This window comes from Piliocolobus tephrosceles, chromosome 5 (assembly GCF_002776525.5).
Source record: "Piliocolobus tephrosceles isolate RC106 chromosome 5, ASM277652v3, whole genome shotgun sequence".
NCBI lineage: Eukaryota > Metazoa > Chordata > Mammalia > Primates > Cercopithecidae > Piliocolobus > Piliocolobus tephrosceles.
In genome coordinates, this window is record NC_045438.1 from 136,472,171 (window position 1) to 136,487,848 (window position 15,678).

The window sequence follows — 15,678 nt, forward strand, 5'->3', positions numbered from 1 at the left end:
CAGGGTCTGGCTGGCTCTGTCGCCCAGGCTGGAGTGCAATGGCCTGATCACAGTTCACTGCAACCTGGACCTCCTGAGCTCAAGGGTTCCTCCCTCCTCAGCCTCCTAAGTAGCTGGGATTGCAGGCGCGCCTGAAAATTTAAGCAGGCAAAAGCATTTGTGTAAATGGCCCGAGCACACATTTTAAGTGAGCACCATCTGAGGACTCTGAGTTTGCCTACGAGGATTCCCAAAGGGATCTGGGCAGTTGGTGGCCCCACCCCCTCTCTTATCGGAGCCCCCCAGCCCCTCCGTTCTCCTCACCCCCAACTTCCCTCCGGTCCCCCGCAACCCGCCCCACGCCGCTGATTCGCTGGCAGCTTCTCCTCACCACATCCTAACCATGGCTGTGTTTCTGCAGCTGCTACCGCTGCTGCTCTCGAGGGCCCAAGGGAACCAAGGGGGTAAGCGATCCCTGGGAGAGTTGTGATAGATGCAGAGGGGCTGAAGCAAGAAAGGGGCCGCCTAGTAGGGTGGGTTGTGTGTGGGAAGATCCAGGATGGCTGGAGTGCAAAAGAGAGAAGAGAAAGAGGAGACAGGATGGGGGGTCGTCTTGCCCTATGGGCCGGCCCTAACCACAGCCTCCGGCCTCTCCTAGCTTCTCTGGACGGCCGCCCTGGGGACCGGGTGAATCTCTCTTGCGTAGGAGTCTCTCACCCCATCCGCTGGGTCTGGGCGCCCAGCTTTCCGGCCTGCAAGGGCCTCTCCAAAGGACGCCGACCGATCCTGTGGGCCTCTTCGAGCGGGACCCCCACCGTGCCTCCCCTCCAGCCCTTTGTAGGCCGCCTTCGCTCCCTGGACTCTGGTATCCGGCGGCTGGAGCTCCTCTTGAGCGCTGGGGACTCGGGCACCTTTTTCTGCAAGGGCCGCCACGAGGACGAGAGCCGCACAGTGCTTCACGTGCTGGGGGACAGGACCTATTGCAAGGCTCCCGGGCCTACCCATGGTAGGTCCAGGCCTGTGCGCACCAGGGTACTTAACTCTGACACATACCCAGAGGAGGGAAGAGGACGGAAGAGGGCCTTGGCTGGGGGTTCTTGAGCGGGAGAGCTGGCTCTCTCTTGTCAAACCCCTGACCTTAGCATCCTTCCCCGCCATGCCTTTCCCCCAGGGTCCGTGTATCCCCAGCTCCTGATCCCGCTGCTGGGCGCTGGACTGGTGCTGGGACTGGGAGCTTTGGGCCTGGTCTGGTGGCTGCACAGGTGAGCAGGAGGGACCCGGCCTGGTTAAATGGGAGTGACTAGAGGTGGAAAGGGCAGGACCAGAAACTTCGCAAAAGAAAGAGCTAGACCTAGAGCTCTGGTTCTGTCTTGGTGAAGAATGGGAGAGGTCAAAGGTGGGAGCCAGGCCGCTGGTTGGTGAGTAGAGCCCAGCCAGAGGAGATGAGCTGGAAGTGCAGCAGAGTCAGAGCCTGGGCTGGACTGTCGGTGGGGGTAGAGTCTAAGTTGTTTCCGGTCTGAGCCTTCAAGTTGCTGGACTGTCCTTGGCGTGGCCTGAGTCCCAGGAGAACCAGTGAGACAAGACTGGTGGCTCTCAAAGACTCATATGTCCCTTACAGGCGCCTGCCCCCGCAACCGATTGGACCACTCCCTAGATTTGGTGAGACTAACTCCACCCCGTTTTCTTTCTCCTACACACCCACTCCCCACCCCTCAATTCCTGAGTCTGAGCCCTTGCTGGGAACAGACACGTTGGTCACCTTCTCTCCATCCTTCAGCTCTGTCCCCTCCACATAGCTCCACTTGTGAAAACCGAGCCCCAGAGGCCAGTAAAGGAGGAAGAGCCCAAGATTCCAGGGGACCTGGACCAGGAACCGGTAAGGGCATGGGGATGGGAAGGGGATGGCCAGAATCTCTGAGGAAAATGGACCAAAAAAAAAAAAAAAGGCCTGAACTCCAAGGGAGACTGTGGAGACCATCTTGTCTTCCTCCCCTTCCTCCTCCAGAGCCTGCTCTATGCGGATCTGGACCATCTAGCCCTCAGCAGGCCCCGCCGGCTGTCCACAATGGACCCTGCTGATGCCTCCACCATCTATGCAGTTGTAGTTTGAAGGGAAGCCCTTACTCCAAACCTCCCAAGCTAGGGGATCCCAGCTACCCATAATCCCTCTCCCCTCCTTGGTCCCTCACCTGGAAGAGGAAGGCACCATGGTATAGAAATAAGTGCTAGACTGGGAGTTGGGAGACCTGGGCTCTAGGCTGTCTCTGCCACTGATCTTACTCCTAAACTTAATCACATCTCTCCTATAACCTCCATGTCTCCCTCACCACCGGTGTCCTCTCTATATCCAATCAAGCCCTAGCTCCTATCTCACGATATCAAAAGTCCCAGACAGTTGCCTTATCTCTTCCCTTCCCTTCACAGTCAAGCTTTGCAACCAGGGGCATACACCTGCCTCTTCCATTTTCTTCTCCTTCACTTTATCCCCACTGCTCATCTGTTGAAATTGCTTATCTGCTCTCCATAAGATTGCCAGTAACGTCCTAATAGCCACACCCAGTAGACATTTTTAGCATTCATCTGGTTTGGTCTCTGATTACTCCATTCCTTTTTTTTTTGAGATAGAGTCTCACTCTGTCGCCCAGGCTGGAGTGCAGTGGCGCGGTCTTGGCTCACTGCAAGCTCCGCTTCCCGGGTTCACGCCATTCTCCTGCCTCTGCCTCCTGAGTAGCTGGGACTACAGGCGCCCGCCAACACGCCCAGCTAATTTTTGGTATTTTTGGTAGAGACGGGGTTTCACTGTGTTAGCCAGGATGGTCTTGATCTCCTGACCTCGTGATCCACCTGCCTCGGCCTCCCAAAGTGCTGGGATTACAGGTGTGAGCCACGGCGCCCGGCCTGATTACTCCATTCTTTAAGCTCTATTTTACTTTGTTGCTGGTGTTTTCTTTTTGGACCCCTCTTCCTTGCTCCATATCCCTACAGTATTCCCCATCATTCTAGGTTTGTCCCTTTCTGTTCTTCTGGGACACTCTCATCCACAGTCAGTCCTCAGCTCCCACTTCGGCAAATGACACCCAGAACTCTGTCTGGCTCAGATCTCAGATTTGGGATTAACAAACTTCCCCTTAGACATTCTGCCTGACTGACCTCAAGCATTTTGCACTCCGAATGTCAAACCCAACTCATTGTCATCTCTGAAGCTGCTCACTTAATTCTCCTCTGCATTCTCTTTAACAACCCAGTTGCCCAACCCAGAAACTGGGAGTCACGCAGACCTCCTTCCTCTCTTACTCCCACACAGTGAGCCATAAAGTCCAGTCTTTCTATCTTAACATCACTGTCAAGCCCACACTCTATTCCATGCCCAGCACTGCCAAGTGAATGTACTCTCCTCACTTCCTTCCTGGATTACCCATAGCCCCACCTCATCCTCCTACCCTTGCTTTCCTCCCTGAAGTCAGAGATGCTACTTAAGAGATAACTGCTTCTGACAGCCCTTATTACAGAACTGAAGTACTCTCCTTAGCTTCAGCTCTGTGCCCACATGCCTTGGCTTTGGATACAACATACTACAGCACTTTGTCCACTCTCCAGGCTTATCTCTGTCACTCCACATGCACATCTTAGAAAATGTCAGCCTTAAGAGAATTCTCCCTAGCCCCAAAATGTCTTTGCCAGTGCAATTCCTTCTTTCTGTAGTACCGCTTTCCCTCCTCCACACTACCTGCCTGGCTAATTCTTATTTATCCTCAGTTCAAGTGTGGCCTTCTCTGGGAAGCTGACCCTCCTTGCCCACCCCTTGTATATACTTTGATGCCCTAGGGCACACCCCCTTTATTTCCCTCATAGAAACAGCCTTCTGTAAATTGTTCCATCACATCACAACCTGTATTTCAATTTGGAAGAAATTTGCATGTACTGTGAGCTCCCCACCATCAGGAGACTGACCCTTTTGATATCATTACTAAGCCTCAGTAAATGAATGAATGAAAAATGAATGTCCCTGGAAGTGTCATTTCTTTTTCTTTATCAAATAGGGGTGGACTGGTAATCTACCAGTCTCTGAATCATCTGACTGTTAGATAAAATTCAGTGAGCAATCCATCCGTACACTCTTTTTTCTGCCCTGGACACACTTCCCATGATAGAAATTCTGTCTTGTCCATCTTTTGCGCAAGTTCCTATGACATGGTTGGGCAATGACTTGGTAAGTACCTAACAAGTTTTTTGAATGAGAGGCCTTCTTCCCTGCACCGACCCCAACCTCAGGTTTCAGCCCTGCCTTATCCCTTTGCCCCAGTAAGACACCAGTCACAGCCCAGTCTAAAAGGTCAATTCTATTTTATTGGTTCTGAGAGGGAGGACTCACCCAGTGGACCCTATCCTTTTCCCTACACTCTGCCCTCCCCCCATATTGAGATTCTCTCCCAACTACTGCCTACTCAGCATTCTCTATCTAACCCTCCTTCCCCTTCTACTCCCTATACTATCCTACCCCTGGCCAGCAGTACCCCAAGGCCAGGCCCTCAGCTGTGGGGGCGTGTGCTGAGCACCAAGCAGAGGGAGCTGAGCCCGGCGCCAGCCTTCTCCAGTTCTGAGCAGGACACAGGGACCAGGGTGACATCAGAGAGCTTCTGCAGTGCCTGCACAGGGAGGACATGGAGTGGGGAGAGGGTAGTGAGACCTCAGGCTGAGCCAGGCCACTCTTCCAGCCAGCTCAGAGTGGCCCCACCCAGGATTCTAGAGAAGGTACCCTTCCTCTCACTAGGAAAGCCTGAAACTCCTTTCTCTGATGGTGCTTGGTGTTGGAGTTCCTGCCCTCCCTCACCTCCTGGCTGTTGGGCAGATCCCCACCTCCACGGTGCAGGAGGAAAGGGGGCACACCAGGCAACCCAGGACGAAGAAAGAGACAGTCAGCAGCTGCGTCATCTGGGAGGGTCAGGGAAGCATATGGGTGATCAGTCAGCACTGCCATTGCCTGGAGGAAAAAGGAAGTGTTGCAGTCTCAGAACCTCTCCACAGCTGAGTCCACCTGCTCAACCACCACTAAGGGCTAAGGAAAGACTGACATTTGTGCATAATGATGACAGCAAGCACATAGAGCTTACTGTATGTCAGACACTAAGTACTTTAGTTACCTTTGCTAATTTCCATCTTGGAATCATATGCAGTTATTTTCAACCCCCTACCTTCCGCAGCCCCTCCTCTTATCTGTTCTATCCATCCTTAGAGTAACAGTTTAGGTGCCACCTTTGGGGTTTCCTGAAACTCCGGAAGAGCAAATTAATCACCCCTGTTCCTAGTCCCGCTGTTGTAACTTCTTATTTACTCGTGTGTTCTTTCATATAAGATGGACAGCCCAATGAGGGCAGGGGTTGGGGCTAATTTCCTAAGCCTCCCAGCTCCCTGCCTCCCGGGCCCAGAACCGCGCCCACTCTTGTTGGCCCCGCCCCCTCCTCACCCGGACAGCCTTTTGGGCAGCTTCGCTGCTGCCTGCCACAACAGTGCGAGGTCCCCCCATGCCGCAGAGACCACGCAGGTGTGAGGGACCCGAGACTGGCACAGTGGAGACGGCGAAGTCCTAGGGAGAGCGAGGGGAGGTATTCAGGGGCGAGGGAGGGGTGATGGGATATCCTCAAATATAGGCTGCTCTGTGCCTCTCATTTCCTCAGCGGGCTCTCAGGCCCTTCCGACCCCCACCTGCACCCCGCTCCCTCCCTAGGCGGGTCCCGCTCCGCACCCGGAACGTGTCCGCCACGATCTCAGCTCCTCGGTGATTGGTCCATTTGGAGAGGCCTACGAAAAACTCCCGGCCTGAGTCCGGGAGGCCGCGGAGGTTTGAGGGCGGGAATGAGTTGGAAACAAGGCTCGAGACGGCCAAGTCTCCCAAACTCTACTTCCCTGTGCCAAGACCCCGGGGTGCCGCCCACCAGCCTCACCGGTGAAGAGAACGTCAGTGCCATCCAGCGTCGCGTTCTCGTCTCCTATTTCCACAATTCGGAGCCCCAGGTCTTGCAGGGCTTTGCGGACTCCATCGACCTTAGGATAGGAGAAGAGGGCACGGAGCTGTGACACCCCCGTCCCCAATTCTTCCCCAAAGCCTCGACATCCAGCTCCTCCTGCCCTTCCCCATACTACACACGCGCCGTGGCGCTCACCTCTGGCCTACGAGCGGGGCTCCAGGGTCGCGTGATTAGGGCCGTGTCCCCTTGGATCACGGCCGTGTCGCCAAGCAGCGGTCCCAGCGGCAACGACTCCTCAGGTGGCAGTTCTAGCAGCTGTAGCCCCAGTCGCTGCCTCAGTTTACCTCCCAGCACCCCGTGCTCCCTTTGGGCTTTGGCCAGATCCAGAGCCGGAAGGCCAGCCCCCGCATCTTCCCCCGACGCCAGGCTCTCTGGGACTCCCCGGATCAGGGCATGGGAGCAGCGGCCCAGCCCCTCCCCCGGCGTCCCCATCCCATCCACACAGAAGACCCCTCCAACCGCTCGAATTTCTTAGTTTTCTTGTTTCTTCACCTGTCTGGGAGAAGAAACAGAAAAGGAGGAGACAGAGAAAGACACATGCAGACAAGGGGGTTGGGGGTAGTTAAGAGCGCCCAGGTCTTCCTCCTGCCATCTCTGGGCGTCCCTCCCACTCCGCCCCACCCCCTCCAGACCTTCTGCTCCTGTCGACCCCACTCTACCCAGCACCCTCAGGGGTCAGATTCTTTAAGAGGAGCCTGAGGAACAAGGCTAGGGTGTCTAATCTCCAAAACACCTGTTGCCCCTGCTCGGGGGCTTCGTGAGGTCCCTGTCGGGCGCCCCTCTTGGCAGCCACTAGGATGCGCTCACTCCCCAAAAATGCAGCAGCCCCGCCCCCTTAACCCTCAGCTGCTCGCTACGGTAGGGACTTGAAGTCCGGCCCGGGACCCGCAGGGGTTATGGGACAGAAGGAGAAAGCTGGAGAGTCAAGGGCTGGGGGATGGAAGTCTTGAGTACCCGAAAGAGAAGGAAAAAAGGTGGGTAGGAAGGGAGGAGTTTCAGCCTAAGGAGTTAAGCATCCTCTCTCCGCCCTGGCCGGTCACGCTGCCCCTAGCAAGACCTAGTATAAACCAGACTGAGTCCCAAAGGACTGGGAGAGGTCTAAAAGGAAATGCGAGGGGCGGGGAAACAGGGGGCGTGGTTCCGGGGCGCTGGGGCTACTCCCGGCTCCAGGACCGGGTTCCCCGTCTGGTCTGTGTCCCAAAGTCCACCCCGCCTAACTCCGCGCCCAAATGCCGGCTCCCCATACTCTCTGTCCGGTGCAGGCATGGGCCCGGCACCCCCAAACCCCGGGCCCCGTACGGTTCAGGGCCCCCCCACCCAAGACTCACCTCCAGCGGCCACCCCTACTCCTGTCGCGCTGTGATCTCGGCTGGGGCCCCACCCCCCGAGGACAGAGTTGGTGGAGAAGGGAGTCCCCGTCTTCAAGCCTCGGGGACTGGGAGCTCTGGCTTTTAGGGGGTCCTTGGGTAGGCGAGCTCATATACTACGATAGGGCGGGGGCGCGACGGTCTGGCGGCTCCGGGGCATTGTCTAAGCGGGACAGGGCGGGGCTTCTTTGGGCCACGCCCATTCCGCCCTGCTAAGCCGCGCCCACTACATCCAGACTGCGTCCCCCTTGCCAGAAATCGGCGCCGCCCAGCGAGCGCTGCCCAGGCCCACCCAGATCTGGCCGGCCCTCGCTGCGGGGCTGCAAATGCTTCGTAGACCTCAGAACAGCGCAACAGAGGACAGGCACGAAAAATAGCCCCCACCACAAACACTTCCCTTCTTAATTCCTGGCTTCTGCCCTGAGCTCAAGATCACTGACCCACCCCTCATTCCATATCACCCACACTTCAAACCCCCATTGCGTAAAAACACTTGATTTTTATTCTGTATTTTATTACTGAAATATGTTGTCCTACCCATCCCACCCCACAATAAAAATCTCACTCAGGCCCCCCATTTCTTTCCCTCATCCCCTCTTCCACCACACCATCCCGGAACAAGTGATCCAGGATTCCCTGACCACTGGCCATTTTGGAGTGTGTCCATTGGGTAGCAATGTGGAAACCACCAGGGCCTTTGTGAAGAAAATGGAGGGGTTGAGGGAGTCCCAGGAGGGGCTTATTTGAGGGCCTTGGCCACTTGCTCATAGGCGAGCTCGATCTCCTCATCATCTGGACAGGTGGAAGCGAATTCTTCCCGCGCGTAGGCATTGCTCAAGTACCGATGCACTCCCCGGAAGACCTCGGGGATGGTGAATCCCCGGTACTTCTTACACACCACCTGAGGATGGGGAGAGGAGAGGGACCAACATGTTAGCCCCAGGGAAGCCACCTTGGCTGCTACGCTGGCCTTTCCCTTCTCCCCAGGCTGACATGATAAAACCAGCTCAACTCCTTACTGTCTTGTACCGTTGTTAGCCCTCCTTTTCACTTACTGAAATCCTGGCTTTTAATAACTAGCCATTTTTCCTGAGTTTTTAAAGCCTGAGATACAGTTTACATATCATAAAATTCTCCTCTTGAATTTCCACAGTGACTTTTTCCCCCCTATACCACTTCAGGCACTGACACAAGTGACTTTTGTCCTTATTTTTCATCAGACTTTTTTTTTTTGAGACGGAGTCTTGCTCTGTTACCCAGGCTGGAGTGCAATGGCATGATCTTGGCTCACTGCAACCTCCGCCTCTCAGGTTCAAGTGATTCTCCTGCCTCAGCCTCCCGAATAGCTGTGATTACAGGTGCCCGCTGCGGATAATTTTTGTAATTTTAGTAGAGATGGGGTTTCACCATGTTGGCCAGGCCGGTCTCAAACTCCTAACCTCAGGTGATCCACCAGCCTTGGCCTCCCAAAGTGTTGGGATTATAGGCGTGAGCCACCGTGCCCAGCCCATCTGACTTCATCATATATTCTTAACTTTCATATGAATATTTTATTGTCTCAGATTTCAACCCTTTGAGAACAAGGCCCAGTCACCATACACTTGTGTATCTTTCAATGCTTAGTACACGGATGTTCACTACATAGTAGTGTGGCAGACTGACATCAGGCCCATGTTGCACAAACTAAACCATAGCTTTGAGTCTATGACAAAAACATGGGAACCAGCAGTTTTGATCTTCCACAAGAGGAAGTGAAGACTGAAGTATAAAGAATGTTAAAGCTTTGACTTTAGGAAAAGCCTGCTCTATCTAATCTGGGAATTTGGCAGTGATACCGAGACAGGAAGAGCATTCTTCAAAAGTAATACTGGGATGTATTCCTCTTTGGTAGTCTGTTTGCACCCACGACTTATATCATGGAATATAATTATCTCAAGCAGTGGTCTTGCCAGCAATGACTGCTGCAAAGGACTGGGGTGGGGTCTGCCATTGGTAGCAATTTATGAAAACCACAATAAGAAAGAAGCCATCTTCAGAGTGGTTGTCAGGGGAAGCCCATGTGGGAGCTCCTTAAAGGGCCATCCCAGTGGTCATCCTCTCCTCCCGCAATAACCACACACCTGTACTATGTGTAACTTTGGCAACAGGTTGCAGTCAGCCAGGGTGAGCTCGTTGCCATCCAGAAACTTCCTCTGAGAGACACCTTCATCTTCAGCACTGGTTTCATCCACTTCTTCTGGGAGGGGGGATGTTAAGTAATTGTCTAAAACCTTCAGGGCTTTCAGGAGTCCCTTCTCCAGATCTGTGCAAGAGAGGGAATTGATTAGAACTTCAGGAAAAGATTGACATAGTCCGAAAAGGCCCGTTGGGGGTGGATACTAATGGTGAGTCCAAAATAATAATAGCTAACACTCAAGTACTTTTCTATGTGTTATTCTAAGCACTTTACATTTTATTTTATTTTACTTTATATTATTTTATTTTAGATGGAGTCTTGGTCCGTTGCCCAGACTGCAGTGCAGTGGCATGATCCCGGCTCACTGCAACCTCTGCCTCCCAGATTCAAATGATTCTCCTGCCTCAGCCTCCTGAGTAGCTGGGATTACAGGTGCCTGCCACTACAACTGGCTAATTTTTGTATTTTTTTTTAGTAGAGACCAGTCATGTTGGCCAGGCTAGTCTCCAATTCCTAACCTCAGGTGATCCGCTCACCTCGGCCTCCCAAAGTGAGCACTTTACATTTTAAAAACTCATTTATATCACCAGGTGCAGTTGCTCACGCCTGTAATCCCAGAACTTTGGGAGGCCAAGGCAGATGGATCACCTGAGGTCAGGAGTTCAAGACCAGCCTGGCCAACATGGTGAAACCCCGTCTCTACTAAAAATACAAAAATTAACTGGGCGTGGTGATGCACGTCTGTAATCCCAGCTACTCAGGAGGCTGAGGTAGAATAGCTTGAACCCGGCAGGCGTAGGTTGCAGTGAGGTGACTGAGACACTGCACTCCAGCCTGGACGACAGAGTGAGACTCTGTCTCCAAAAACAAAACAAAACAAAAAAAACTTATTTATATGAAATTGTTATCCTAATTTTGTGGATCTGGAAATGGACTTAGAGGTGAAATGATTGCTCAAAATTATACAGCTAGTTGGATTTGTACTCAGGCAATCTGGATCTAAAGTGATGATTGTTCTTAAGCATAACCCTATTCTGCCAGAAAACAGGCCAGCAGACAACTAATGTCCCCAGTGGAGCAGAAGAGGCTAGGGAACAAATGAGAAAGGCTTAAAAGTCCTGGCCAATAAAAATGCAGGAAAATACAGAGGTAAAGCAAAAATGGGAAGCTGGGGGAAATTTACCAACATCTGCTTCATCTCCCTGATATCAGAACTTCCAGGTGCCCCTAATGTCTCCTACCCTCTGGGTCCTCTCTATTCCTCCCAGGACCCAGGCCTCTGACCCACAGGACTCACTATCATTGAGTGCTGGGTTTGAATTCTTGATGTAGGCAGAAAATTTGGCAAATATGTCCAGCCCAGCAGTGTTGGACTCAGGGTTCAGAGCTGCCAGCTTGGGATACCTGAAAGCCAATGGGAAAAATGAAGTAAGATGTCTTCCTGGGAGGAACCTCAGCTAGCTCCCCTGCCCCAACCCCATCACCATCTCTGTTTTCCATTTCTGCTACCTGTCTGTTTCCCAGAATCTCCCTGCTCCACCTCTCTACTTTCTGAGTGCCACTATACCTGGGAGGGCACAGCACTGCCTCCAGAAATTCCTCAATCTTGTTGGTGTCTGTGTGCACTTCAGTGCCATACAGCAGGAATGGGAGCTGCCCTCCTGGGCACAGCTTCTGCACTGTCTCGGTCCGCCTGGAGAAAGGATTAGGCATCAGGACTGGAAATGAGGGTCAGGGAGAACTAGAAAGGGGGAATGGAGGACGTGGGATAAGAAAGGGACTCCAGGAGGAGGGCAAAAATGTTCACGACAGAAGGACTCGGGTGCGTGAGTGTGTGTTTGCACACATGTGTACACAAGGGGTGTTTCAAGGAACAGAAGCAGGCCTACCTTTTGGTGTCAACGGTGGTAACATTGAAGGTGACTCCCTTGAGCCACAGTACCATGAACAGTCTCTGGGAGAACGGGCAGTTCCCAATCTTGGCCCCATCACTGCCAGCCTGAAAAGCAACCCCAGCCCAAGGTTATGCCTGGTGCACCCCACCAATCCCTAGGCCAGTCTCTGCATTCCCACTCCCAGACCAGCTGTTTTCTGCCTAGTCATGACACATACACTGTCCCCTCACTATGGGCTCTTCGCCCTTGGGCCTGGGTCAAACCTAAGGCAGATCAATGGGAAATTTTTTTGCAAAGGCAGGCTTCTGGTTCCCCAGAGACTGAGGACAAGTGGGAGGTAGGTAAAGGGAGGAGGTCCTGGAGAACTTGGGAGGATCTGAATTCTAGAGAGGGAAGGGTGTGGAACTTCGGTGAGGCCAGAGTTGTAGGCTAGAAGCCTGGATTTCTGGGTTCCTGAAGGCAGTAGAGTCTGAAGACAGGAGAGGTGGGGTGGGGTCTGGGAGACAGAGCTTTGGTTCTCTAAACCTCCAACCCAAGCTGTCTTTGGCAGCTGGGTGGGGAGTCTAGTCAACGGACCCTGGGCCTCGCCCTAGAGATGTGGAGGGCCCTACAGAGAGGGGCTGCCCTCTAATTAGCAAGTAGTGACCTCATTGGCCCAAGGGACACCTCCCCCTAAGCTGAGGGTGATTCATCTCTCTGTCTCCAGCTTCCTTCCTGTCAAGGATGTGGGGGAAGGGACCATGAGGATGAGGCCTGGGCAGCTAAGGCTACCCCCTAACCCGCTGCCAGGGTCTCCCAGCACAAGTCCTCTGACTGCAATAACCATCCTCTCACAGGACACAGGGCCGGAATCTCTGCGGCACAGCTTCACCCAGGAGTAAAAATAGCCCCAGAGGCGAATGTGAGAGTGAGGTGGGGACCACACCTAAGGGGGTGGACCCAAGCACGCTCTGACTTCCCCCAGCCCAGGGAGAGGGAATGGCTGCCCGAGAAACCCAAGCAGAAGGGAGAGGGAGACACAGGCAGAGACACACAAAGATGAGAGAAACAAAAGCGGGGAAGGGGAAAGAAAGGCGGCAGGAAAGTGGAGGGTGGGGAGACGTGCGTGCCAACAGACAGACACAGACAGAGCAGAGAGAAGAGGACGCTGTTACAGAAGGGAGAGAGGGGCATAGACAGGAGGTCCCAAGACTGGGGAAAGAATGCAGCAGCGGTAGGGAGGGGACCGGCCGCTGGAATCAGAGGGGAGCTGGGCAACACCGAGAAGCCTGCTGCCTGCAGTTCTGCTACCCAAATGCGATAGGACCATCTCTCCTCACCCACACCCGCAGAGAGAGAGAGCTGGGGCAAGTCTTCTACTTCTCCAACCCCCAAATGCCAAAATGCCCTAACCGAGCTCTCCCCCTCCGTCTGATCTCTCTCCCACCCATCCTTGTGGTAGCTACTCACGTCTTCTTGCCACCTCCCCTTCTCTCCCTTTCCCCAGTCCTGCGGATACTCGATGCCACCCCATCACCTCTCCAGCTCTGCTTTTCGAACTCTGATCCCAGTCTCCTGTTTTGTTCCACCCCCTCAAAGCTTCCCAGCTTACTTGCTCTCACTCTCAGGCCTCTCTCAACACACACTCTTCCCCGAAATGTCTCCAGCCACACACACACACACCCCTCCCCTGTTACACTACTCACCCTCAGATTTTGTAGGGACACATGTCCTAACTGAGGTTCCCCTCTGTCCCTTCTAAACCCTGCTGGGCCCCCCACTGTCCCTTCACCAGCTCGCTCCCTACCCCACCCCAGTCTCACTTTTGGGAATTCTCCTTTTTCTCTACTTCCCTTCCTTTAGGCTGCTAGAAACTTGCACTTTTACAAACTTTTCAGGGTTGATTCTAGAACTCTCATTACTTGCTAACAAGTTAATGTCTTCCCCTCTCAAAACCACCCCTCAACCAAAGAGTGCACGTGGGATTGGGGTTGGGAGCCAAGGAGGGAAGGGATTGGGGAGTTAAGGCTGGACTGAGGGAAACGTGGGAGTTGGCTTCCAGGAATTTGGGGGGCTGAGGAGAGAAGCGTTCTTACCTTCACGAACAATTCGACCTGCGGTTGTTCTTCAGCCATGGTTGCGTCGGGCACCAGGAAGTGGCCGTCGCTGGGGGAACTGGGAGGGGCTGGGGCCAGGGAAGGCGGGTCTCACACTCAGGGATTCTCTCCCCTAGACCCAGGGCTGTCTCTTTAGTGCAACACAAACTCAATCAGACCCTATTTGCTCCCAAACTCGGCCTCCCCACTAGCCCAATACACCCCACACCCAGCTCCTCCAGCTCCGTCCTCTCCTGGGCTGGATCAGAGAGCCGCTGACTCACCGACCGGCCCCGCCCTGAACCTGGGGAGGGGACTGGAGGGGGCGGGACTCGACGATGTAGGGAGTGGGTCCGGAAGGGGAATCCTCCGATCTCCCACAGGATGGGGATGGGGGTGTTCAGGAGGAGTCCTGAAAACCTCCTTGTTTGTCCGACTTCTCCTGAACACAAGACTCTTTTCTGCCTCAGTTTCCCTGCTTCATTAATCTGAGTACAACCCAACTGACCCTCATATAAAAAACTTGACACTAGCAGCTTAGGCACACCCGTGAAGATCCAGGGATGCGGCCTTCGAATGGAAAGGTGGTCGTTTAATCCTTCTGCATTTCTTCCAGACTCCAATCCAAATTCTGGGTTGCTGGGACTGTGGTCTGAGAGAAGAACTCGGAAGTGGAAGGCCGGGACTGCAGATAGGAACCGTTAGCCATGCAGCCTGGGATTAGGGAAGGGGTGACGCCAACACTTCCTGAGCTGCCCAGACTGGTGTCTCAGTAGGTCCTGTGCCCCCCACAGTCTACTGTCTCCAGGCCCAGCTCAGCACTAAGACTTGCAGTCCTTGTGGCCTAGACTTGGGATTGGGTATAGAAAGTAGAGTTAGCGGCCAGGCGAGGTGGCTCACACCTGTAATCCCAGCACTTTAGGAGGCCGAAGGGGGTGGATCACCTGAGGTCAGGGAGTTGGAGACCAGCCTGGCCAACGTGGAGAAACCCCATCTCTACTAAAAATACAAAAACTTGTCAGGCGTGGCAAATCCCAGCTACTCGAGAAGGCTGAGGCGGGAGAATCACTTGAACCCGGGAGGTGAAGGTTGCAGTGAGCCAAGATGGTGCCATTGCACTCCAGCCTGGGCAATAAGAGCGAAACTCCGTCTAAAAAAAAAAAGAAGAAGAAGAAGAAGAAAAGAAAAAGAAAATAGAGTTAGAGATAGGAAGGGAGATGACCAAGTCTTTTGCAAAGGAAACAAAAAGCTGAGGCAAGGGGCTTTGTCGCAGGGACAGGTCTGTTCCTGTAGCTTGGTCAGCTTTGTGCTTCCACTTATGCTTCCTATTGGGGCCCCTTCCTGTGCCCTTTGTCCTCTTCTCACTGACAGGTTGCCTTGGAGATGGGGCAGAGGGGTGGGATTATCATGGCCCTGAGACAGAGCTGCCCCATCCTGAAGTATGTGTATAGGGGGTGGGGTAGGGGTGTTGTTAGCTGGTCCTGTCATGGGCATAAAGAAAGATCAGACAGAATAGTGGGAGTGGAGTCCTTGGGGACACCTAAATAAGTAAGTGGGGAGGACACAGGAGGAGCAGCTCTCTCCCCAGTAACCTTGATTTCTATTAAACCTTTTATGACCTGCTGAAAAAATAAACCCAGAATTCCAGCTTCCATATCCTGAATTTCTCTCCTGTCCAACCATCCCTTTTCTATCCTGCTCTTCACCCTCTGTTCAACAAAATACCTGGTTTTCAGTTCCAGAAAACCATGGTGGAGTGCAAGAACACAGAAGCAAAACAGGGCTTGAAACTTAAAGAAAGGGAGAGACTTGGGGGAGGAGTGGGGTGGAATGACGTGATGTGCTGCTGGAAACCAGCAGTTGGTGGTTTCCTCTTGTACTTCCTCTTCTGTGGGTTTTCTCCTGCCTGTGGGAGGGCCTTTTTCTCTCCTCCCGACAGAAAGGCTATCTTTGGTGTTTGTTCCCTTGAACTGTAACATCCTATAAGGATATGATTCCATGACTATATGTGTGTGAATTCCCTCTATGGTGACCCTCAAAATCTGCACACAGGACCCCTTCCCACTGAGGGGAGGGGATCAAAGCAACTCTATTTCTCAGGGTCCGCTCCTGTTCCAACTGGTCTGTGCCCAAGAGAAGCCTTAAGTAAATGGGGCCAGC

The 15,678-nt window shown here is 53.5% G+C and overlaps 3 protein-coding genes across 6 annotated transcripts; 1 reads left to right on the forward strand and 2 right to left on the reverse strand.

Moving 5' to 3' along the window:
* Nucleotides 1–310: 310 nt before the first annotated feature.
* MPIG6B (megakaryocyte and platelet inhibitory receptor G6b) lies at nt 311–3,980 on the forward strand. 3 transcript variants are annotated; one of them, XM_023188863.2, is made up of 6 exons: nt 311–443; nt 638–985; nt 1,151–1,241; nt 1,598–1,638; nt 1,757–1,855; nt 1,985–3,980. In XM_023188863.2, the coding sequence occupies exons 1-6, from the start codon at nt 383–385 to the stop codon at nt 2,056–2,058; spliced, it is 714 nt and encodes a 237-aa protein (XP_023044631.2). In that variant the 5' UTR covers nt 311–382; the 3' UTR covers nt 2,059–3,980. The 3 variants fall into 3 exon arrangements, with proteins under 3 accessions (XP_023044631.2, XP_023044630.2, XP_023044632.2); XM_023188862.2 differs by having other exon boundaries at nt 1,776–1,855; XM_023188864.2 differs by lacking the exon at nt 1,151–1,241.
* Nucleotides 3,981–4,306: 326 nt separating this feature from the next.
* On the reverse strand, nt 4,307–7,544 carry DDAH2 (dimethylarginine dimethylaminohydrolase 2). Of its 2 annotated transcripts, none has more exons than XM_023188859.2 (7): nt 7,334–7,544; nt 6,141–6,501; nt 5,922–6,021; nt 5,723–5,796; nt 5,444–5,563; nt 4,811–4,960; nt 4,307–4,625 (listed from the first exon to the last, which is right to left on the reverse strand). In XM_023188859.2, exons 2-7 carry the CDS (start codon nt 6,435–6,437, stop codon nt 4,509–4,511), a joined length of 858 nt encoding a protein of 285 aa, XP_023044627.1. In that variant the 5' UTR covers nt 6,438–6,501; nt 7,334–7,544; the 3' UTR covers nt 4,307–4,508. The 2 variants fall into 2 exon arrangements, with proteins under 2 accessions (XP_023044627.1, XP_023044628.1); XM_023188860.2 differs by lacking the exon at nt 7,334–7,544 and adding an exon at nt 6,960–7,281.
* Nucleotides 7,545–7,851: 307 nt separating this feature from the next.
* On the reverse strand, nt 7,852–13,820 carry CLIC1 (chloride intracellular channel 1). Its single transcript, XM_023188861.2, has 6 exons — nt 13,519–13,820; nt 11,438–11,547; nt 11,116–11,241; nt 10,846–10,952; nt 9,493–9,674; nt 7,852–8,273 (listed from the first exon to the last, which is right to left on the reverse strand). The coding sequence occupies exons 1-6, from the start codon at nt 13,555–13,557 to the stop codon at nt 8,112–8,114; spliced, it is 726 nt and encodes a 241-aa protein (XP_023044629.1). The 5' UTR covers nt 13,558–13,820; the 3' UTR covers nt 7,852–8,111.
* Nucleotides 13,821–15,678: the final 1,858 nt, after the last annotated feature.